Raw genomic sequence first — 8,617 nt, forward strand, 5'->3', positions numbered from 1 at the left:
AGCCACCCATCCATCTCCTCCTTCTCATTCATTCAATAAATAAATAAATAAATAAATAAATAATACAAATCCCTTCAAACCCTAACCCTAACCCTAACTTGTCTTTCTCTATCCATCTCTGTCTTTCTGAGAGACTGACGCGTACATCACTAGTAATCATTTTGTTTGCTTGCCTTTTCACCCAAGCAATTTCCATCTGAACCAAAAGATAAATCTCAGACCTATCTTTCTCTTCCCTGCATTCCCTTCCCTTCCCTTTCTCAACTCCCATCTGTCACCTTCAGTCCCTCTCTTCAAGATATCCATTTGATCCTCTCTTCATCTTCCTCTTTATAAACTCATCATCACTCCTTCCTCCCCTTAAAACTCTTAGTTCTACTCCACTCTCCTTCTCCTCCTCCTCCTCCATCATGGAACACCAACAACAACAACACCATGAAGAGAGGAAGACAACAACAACAACAACTAGTACTACTTCTGGCTTTCTTTGTAGGCAATCTAGTTCAAGATGGATACCTACAAGTGATCAGATAAGAATACTAAGAGACCTTTACTATGTCAATGGACTTCGCTCTCCAAATGCTGAGCAAATCCAGAGGATTTCTGCTAGACTTAGACAGTATGGTAAGATTGAAGGTAAGAATGTTTTCTACTGGTTCCAAAACCATAAGGCTAGAGAAAGACAAAAGAAAAGACTCACTGTTGACATCCCTTCCAACAAGTACTCCTCCTCCTCCTCCACCACCACCACCAATCACCATCACCACCACCACCATCTCCCTCCAGGTATCTACATTGTCTCTTCCTTTCTCTCCTCTTTCATGTATTGATTAATTTGTTTTCCATGCAGGTGTTGCTGCCCACCAGTCTATGTTCATGGAAAGAAGCTTCAAGGTTAGTTGTGTATCTTTATATTTATATAATTATAGCTTTCACCATTATACATAATTATGTTATATATATATATACACACACAGGAGAGTTGTTTCTTTGGAGGTGATGGAGCAATGGTGATGGAGAGTAGCAGTAGCAGCAGCATGGGTTGGGTGGGAGTGGAGGTTGGGATGACACATGAGCAAGAAAACAGAGACATGGAGACTCTGAAACTGTTTCCAATGAACAAACAAGAAGAGCAAGATGAACAAGATCAGGTTCATGGAATCCATGGCTACAACAACAACAACAACAACAACAACAACAACAACAACAACAATGGTGGTTATGTTCTGGCGGGAAAGATGGGAGGGTCCCAGCCTGACTTCTACTGGACTGGTGGGTCCCAACAGCACACTGCAGGAACTGCTTCTTTGGAGCTCACTCTCAACTCTTACTACTATGAGGGGTCCACTTGACTTCATGTTCATGCTTATGTTCATGTTCTCTAGGTTTGGCAGAGGTTAGGGTTTAGTAGTTACTACTGACTTGTTTGTTCTGGCAGTCCTTTATATTTTGGTTGTCTCATCATGCATCCATGTCTACCTCGAGATTGCTAGAGATTCTCCCACCCCTTACTTTCTTACTGTATAAACTATAAAGCCTCTTCCCTCTCTTTCTCTTTACCACTTTGTTTACTTTGTTTCTTATATTATTATTATTATTGTTATTATTATTATTAAGTTCTATACATGACATCTTGCATAAATTTATTTATGATTAATAGTGAATGGTTCCAAAGGAGGGAAGACAGAGGAGAAAGTGTATCTTTATCATGACCTCTTGTGCAATCCTCTTTGGGAAGTGTGCTAGCATGCGGCCGTTAATTGTAGGGGCTGGCCTGGCCTGGCCCCATGCAAAGGTGATAAAAAATAAAAAAGAGAACAATATATAATAAATTTATTTTAGTATCCATGCATGTGATCATAATCTCAAAGACTATGAAAAACCATGAGATATGATTATAAAGATCTTCATGTCACTCGTGGGGACATCACATCCTTGTACTTGTTTCTCTCCATTCCTTCACTTCAAACTTTAGAATGAAAAAAGTTTCAGAAGCTTCAAAAGTTAGCTTTCATGTTGACGAAGAGAACCTTTTGGGTTGTCTCTTTATGGTCATATATATTTATATATATATGGCCTTTTTCATTAATTAAATTGAGTAGAAGAGATGAAGTGCTTTATGTTAATGTGGGGCTTTTCTGCAAAACGAGAGAGACAGGTGAGAGCTGGAAGGAGGGAGTTTGTGTTTGTCTTTATGTCTAGACGTCTGTTGGTAACATTGCTATGGAAACAATAGAAAACAACAACAGCAATAATAATTAATAATAATGTCTGGTTTATTATTGTGTTATTATTATTATTAAATGAATGTACTGTGAAATGGAAATGGGGAAGAATTAACTTTTGATACACAATTGTTCAGGAAAGATCAGAGATTTTAGCCATATTTGGATTCACAATTTTCCTTGGAAGAATTTACCAAAGATTTGATTTTATTGCCAACTTAATTAGGGATTAATTGGAAATATTTTTATTAACTTTTTTTTCTTTTACCATGTGGACTGCCACACCCTATATATATATATATATATATATATATATATATATATATATATATATATATTATGTATTTTTATTAACTTTTTTTCCTTTTACCATGTGGACTGCCACACCCATATATATATATATATATATAATTTATTTATTTTAGCTATGCATTAAAAGAAAGTTAAATTTTCAATCCTCTTTGTGGGGGTTAAGTGTTTTACATTAAAAAAGAGTTAAACCTTTAATTTTTGTATGAAATTAAATTAAGTGTTTTAATTATTTGACCATTGTAACCGTCACATAACAATGTTTTTATATAATAAAGTTTCCATTATAAATTTTTTTATAATGACATGTGCCATTCTCTGCCATTCTTAAGTGTCATGGCATTTGACCTGATTGGACACATGGCATATTTAGAATACCACATTGTGTTAATTTTTTTTTTCAAATATTTAGATATATTTGTTTAAAAGATATTTTACAAAATCTTGCAAAACATACATAATATTATTAAGAAAAAAAAAACGTTTCACTTGTAGGGCAAAATAAATAATGGCACACATATTTGGGATCATTTCTCGCTTTAATTCTTCTATTTGTAGGGGGGAAAATCATTAAAAAAAGCAATTATTTCAGGACATGGGCCATTGCTCACAAAACACAGGGAATGGGCCACTATTTGATAATAAGCAACATGTGATAAAAGGTTTAGAGAATTATAAGGTGGCTAGTTTTTTATTTTTGTTTTATTTTTCTCATAAATAGATAATACACTAACAGGGTTGAGACCATTTAGTTGAATTAGAAAATTTTTTATTAACCAACAATATCACTTAGGATATAGTTAGCACCAATTGTTCAAGTAATGATACTAATTAAGGGTCTCTTGAAAGAAGGAGAAGACGGTTCAAAACTTATACAGAGAAAATAACTCTATGGGAGTTTAGACTCCCCTTGAGGACATTAATAATCTAAGATGAGGGTGCGTTACGACTCTGTGAAGTCTCTATGACAAATCTAGGATTTGTCTCTTTTGTCCAAAAAAAACATACTAAATATATCATAAAAGATTGCTAATTTATCTAATTGATCTTAAATAACTCAAGCTTAGCTCAAAATGTTGAAAAATTATTATCACACCATGTAAGTATGCTCAAAATTAATTTTGCACCAACTTTAATCAAAGATCAGCTAAAAAAAAAAAAACATATTACATAATTTTTTTTTAATCTACATAATCCTCAAAATACAACCTAATTAACATTTCAGTTAACAAAAGTCACAAACACAAGCCAAAATCATATGTGAACATGATAAGACCTAATTCCAAGATAACTCATTTTCACAGACAATCCCTCCATCACTTGGCCATAAAAAATATATATAACCACAAAACAATATATATATATATATATATATATATATATATATATATATATATATATATATATATATATATATATATATATATATATATCTTAGAACATTGCTTGAACTCCATGAGCTTTAGTTGCCATAACTTCTTGGTGGTGGTGGTGGTTGTTGTTCTTCTTCTTTGAAAACATGCCTCCAATGAGAGGGATCAATGGCTTCTTCTTCTTCTTCAATTGCACTGAGTCCCTGTCCACTGATAACTGTCTCTCTAGCATTATGTGGTTCTGAGGGTTGATCACTTGAGCTAGTGATGGAGGGTTGGCAAATGTAACACATCTCCTCTTCTGAAACTCAAATACATCATTTCTTTTAGGCATCATCTCTGTTTTATTCTCTACAAACTTAATGTCTTCTTCAATCTCTGATTCTATGACTTGTTTCTTCGGTGATGAATGCTTTGCTTCTTTTAGTTGTGTGAGCTCCTTCTTGGCCTTTTGAAGCTCTTTCCTTAGAGAGCTTAAGCAATTTGCCATCTCAAGGCTTTCTTCTCTTGCTTTTTCTAGGTTTTGCCTTGTTTCTTCAAGTTCGGCGGCTATCGAGCTCAGCCTCGACAGCCCGAGCTCATGCCTTTTCTCTGCTGCAGCCTGCATCTGTCGAAATTATTAAAGTAACTAATAATCCCATATCAGTCAATTTAAAAATTTAGATTTAATATATATAAGCTTAGATTATTCTCATTCTATCCGCATAAAATTTTTAATTTTTTAATTAAATTAAATAATATTATTAATTTGCATTTAACATAATATAATATTTTGATTTATTTAATTTATTTACAACATAATTAGTTAAAATAAACTAAAACTTATAACATTAATTAGAATAAGGAAAACAATGGCGCTTTGATAAAATATATTGACTAAAATGTGTATTCATATATATGTTTATATTACATTCATGTAGCAATAATAGAATTAAGAAACCATTGCAGTAGTTGAGTGGTTAAGACATTTAATTCCAATGAAAGAGGTTGAGGTTTCCAACTCTCTCTTAATATATGGTTGAAATTATTACAGTAGTTGAGCGATTAAGGCATTTAATTCTAATGGGGGAGGTTGAGGTTTTGACTCTCTTTTAATGTATGGCTGAAGCCAAGAACAATCAAAATTATTATTAGAAGCTGCTGAATTATTTGACTTTACTATTTAAAGCTAGTAATGAGAGTTCAAATTTTAAAAGCTCTCCCTTTGTGTTGTTATATATATTGTAACGTTCATAGTTATACTGATTTTTTTTTATTCAAAATTAACTTTTATACATCATCAATTTGTATAACCTAATGCTTGCATGAACAATATAATAATATAAATTAAACATGAGAAATTAAGTGAGGCAGTACACTATATATATCAATCGAAGCCTAAACTATAAAAAACCTTCCTTTTAACAAACTATATTACAATTAATTATTACTGTTGAAGAATTTGATCGGCATGTTGTACACGTTGTTTTTAATTAATGTGTTAATTATATATCTACACCTAATACAGACAATTATTAAAGTGTGATTTTGTTATCATCATTCTCAACCGCATATTTCTCATCTTTAAATGCAGCAGATGTTTGTTTCTAAACAAAGCAACTTTGATTTCATCATCTCTTGAAAAACTCATGTAATATTAATATACCCCATTTTTCATATATATATATATATATATATATATATATATACACACACATACACAAACTTAATTAACACATCATTCCACACCTACACAAGCACTCTCAAACAAATATCAGAATTTTTTTTAAAATGAATCACTAATTTATTAAAAAAAAAAATAGAGTAGTACAAAGTTCAAAAAATAGAAGTGACAATTAAAGTTAACAACGTAGAATAAAAAATTATTTAACACAGTAAAAAGTTGTATAGAAATACCTGATGGAGTCTATGGCCATAGATTTCTCCTGCCAAGACCTTCTCTCCAAATAACATGACAGCTTCCTTCACTGACCTAAATGGTGCACTTGTGTCTATCTCTGCTCTCCCCATCACCACCACAGCTCCACCTCCACCACCACCACCACCACCTTCTTCATGAACACTACTCCCCATTAACTTCACTTTCTTAAAACCAACTCTGTGTTCACAAATATTGTAAATAAAAAGAGAATAATGGGAAGAGAAGGGAAGAAGAAGGGTGGGTTTATATATATCTTGTGATTGATAAATAATAAGGTTGGATGGGTGGTTAGATATAGAAGTGAGCTTATGAATAAAATTTTTGTTAATGATGATGATGATAATGTTTGGTTTCTTTGCGTCCACTTCACTGGATTTCCAGTTAATTGGATGGTAAGACTAATGTTGGTTGGACGGTCAGGATTGATAGCTACTTTGATGCTATTGGTGCATGACCATTTGGATATGGAGGATGACTTCTCACCTACCAAGACATGGATTTGCACTTGCTTATCCTAAGTCTTTCCATGTAAGTTTATATTTCTAATTTCTCATTTATGAAGGAAGAAGTATTAATTTAGGAATTTCTTTTTTTTTTAAATGAGTTGAATTATTCGCTAGTGGAGTTATGGTTGGAAAATTACAAATGAAGGCAAATTGGTATAGTTATTTAATTAAAATAAATTAAATTTAAAATTTGTAATTTATAATACTTATTCAAATAATTAAATCTTTGTAAGAGAAAATTGGTTTGAAAATTTAAAAGGGTTTTTAGAAAAAAAAAAAAAGCATAAGTTTGATGGTAGTTTGATTTGATTAACATTAATTAATAGAAAAATTCAAAATTCAAAACTCTATTAAAAATTGTAACATAGTGAACCATATTAAACTGACGTGAGACTATCATCCCAGCATCAAACTAATAATAATTATTAATTATATAATTATTGGCTTCTATGAGAGTACACAATTAAATGGAGCCTCTTAAATAAAGGTTTTTTTTTTTTTATTTTTTAAAAAAATAGACAAACCACATTTAAAGATGTGCATAGCTGTAGAATTAATACCTTAATACCTTAATCTCTAATTCTTCATAAAATAAAAACTTCATTAAAAAAAAAAAATTGCCAAGAAGCAGTTGGCAACAATATAACTTTAAATAGACCCTTTTAATTTGTTCACTGGCTTAAATTGAATATCCTGCTCCTAATTTTAATTTCCAAATATGCTTATATGAATATTATCTTATGAGAGTTTCAAATATGTCCACATTATTTTATTGTAGCTTCAATTTTGCAATCATACATATAGATTTAACAAAGACCAATTATATATATATATATATAATTTTGAAATTTTTATTAAAAATGATTCAATTAGATCTAGATTTATTATCGTTTTGCCATTATTTGATATGTATTTAACTTGTAATAATTGTTTCATGAAAAATAGATAAGAGAATCACATAACAAGGTGGTTGGGGGATTTTGAATCTTCAAACTTTTAACAATGCCCTCCTGGGAAAATGGTGGTGGAAATTTAGCTCCGGTAGGCACTAGTGTGGGGAGAATATCATTTGTGAAAATTATTTTAAAAGAGTCCCCTTATGGAACTTATACCACAAGCAATGTAGACAAAAATCCTTCTTCTGGAATGGTATCTTGCACTCACTACCGGCGTTTAAAAAAAATTCTATCTCTATCATCAAAAACGGGTCCTCCACTCTGTTTTGGCTTGACAACTGGGTGGAGGGATGTGCTCTTGCTGACATTTGTCCTCACCTCTTCCTTTTAGCTCAGTCTAAGGAAGAAATTATTTTAGATTTTTTGAACAGGGGTCCTGATCCCACTGTTTATTACTTGTCTACGGTGAGTACCGTTCTAAACACTCTCCATTCTCAACCCTCTTCTGGGATTGATGAAAGGCGCTGGAAGCTATCTTCAAATGGAAAGTTCTCAGTCAAAACTTTTTATAACTTCTTGAACGATGGAGGTCTCCGTTGTGATAAGACCAAAGTCATCCTTAAAGGAGATTGCCCCAAAAAAGTTAATCTCTTCAACTGGCTTGCGTTGGACAATAAAATCCTGACACTGGACAACCTTGCCTTGCGTGGTTGCAATGTTTTGCCTACGACTACTTGTGTTATGTGCCATGCGGATGTTGAGACTGCTGAACACCTCTTGCTCCACTGCCCTTTGGCTACTCATATTTGGACCTTCTTCGCTCATTTATTAGGTGCCCGCCACACTCCTAGGTCTCTTATTGACTTATGGGGAGATTGGCGACGCGCCGTTCCTAAATCCTTGCTCCCTTTCTGGGATTTGCTTGTGAGGGCTATCAATTGAAACATTTGGCTAGAAAGAAATGCACGCATTTTCACTGCTAATTGTCTTTCGACTGTTACTCTGATTCTTAAAATTGAGCATATGGTTCTTTTGTGGTTTTCTGCAGCTCCTGAAGCTAAGAGGGTAAAAATTGAGGAGCCACTAGCAAAGGTCAAGTGTAGCCTTGAGTTTTTGTCTGCCAGCAATGCGGAGCAGGAGGCACCTTTGGAGCGCCCCTCCAGTTCAGGCGAGATTTAGTATCTGGATGATGTACCCCTCTGGGATCCTTTTCCTGTAGGGGTTGTTCTCGTGTTTTTCTTCCTTGTTGTTCTCTATTGTTTTAGTCCTTGTTCACCACTCCTTGTGGTTCTTTTGTAGAGCCTCAGCTCCATCTTTGCTCCCTTTTGTTCTGGTTCCTTTTTATTTTAATGAATGTGGTTTATCCACTTTTTTTCAAAAATAAAAA

The 8,617-nt window shown here is 33.1% G+C and overlaps 2 protein-coding genes across 2 annotated transcripts; one reads left to right on the plus strand and one right to left on the minus strand.

Annotated features, from left to right (window-relative positions):
• Positions 1 to 327: 327 nt before the first annotated feature.
• LOC120272474 (protein WUSCHEL) lies at positions 328 to 1,555 on the plus strand. The gene is made up of 3 exons (XM_039279305.1): positions 328 to 786; positions 851 to 894; positions 978 to 1,555. The coding sequence occupies exons 1-3, from the start codon at positions 411 to 413 to the stop codon at positions 1,350 to 1,352; spliced, it is 795 nt and encodes a 264-aa protein (XP_039135239.1). The 5' UTR covers positions 328 to 410; the 3' UTR covers positions 1,353 to 1,555.
• Positions 1,556 to 3,968: 2,413 nt separating this feature from the next.
• On the minus strand, positions 3,969 to 6,109 carry LOC120271969 (WEB family protein At1g75720-like). The gene is made up of 2 exons (XM_039278662.1): positions 5,804 to 6,109; positions 3,969 to 4,514 (listed from the first exon to the last, which is right to left on the minus strand). The coding sequence occupies exons 1-2, from the start codon at positions 5,978 to 5,980 to the stop codon at positions 3,969 to 3,971; spliced, it is 723 nt and encodes a 240-aa protein (XP_039134596.1). The 5' UTR covers positions 5,981 to 6,109.
• Positions 6,110 to 8,617: the final 2,508 nt, after the last annotated feature.

This window comes from Dioscorea cayenensis, chromosome 11 (genome assembly GCF_009730915.1).
Source record: "Dioscorea cayenensis subsp. rotundata cultivar TDr96_F1 chromosome 11, TDr96_F1_v2_PseudoChromosome.rev07_lg8_w22 25.fasta, whole genome shotgun sequence".
NCBI classification, from domain to species: domain Eukaryota; kingdom Viridiplantae; phylum Streptophyta; class Magnoliopsida; order Dioscoreales; family Dioscoreaceae; genus Dioscorea; species Dioscorea cayenensis.

Bases quoted from the DNA above. Each gene is read 5' to 3' on its own strand.
- LOC120271969 (XM_039278662.1), bottom strand. From the start codon at position 5,980: ATGGGGAGTAGTGTTCATGAAGAAGGTGGTGGTGGTGGTGGTGGAGGT. The intron at 4,515-5,803 runs GTATTTCTATAC...TAATTTCGACAG, and splicing joins ATGGCCATAGACTCCATCAG to ATGCAGGCTGCAGCAGAGAA.
- LOC120272474 (XM_039279305.1), top strand. From the start codon at position 411: ATGGAACACCAACAACAACAACACCATGAAGAGAGGAAGACAACAACA. The intron at 787-850 runs GTATCTACATTG...TTTTCCATGCAG, and splicing joins CCACCACCATCTCCCTCCAG to GTGTTGCTGCCCACCAGTCT. The intron at 895-977 runs GTTAGTTGTGTA...ATACACACACAG, and splicing joins TCATGGAAAGAAGCTTCAAG to GAGAGTTGTTTCTTTGGAGG.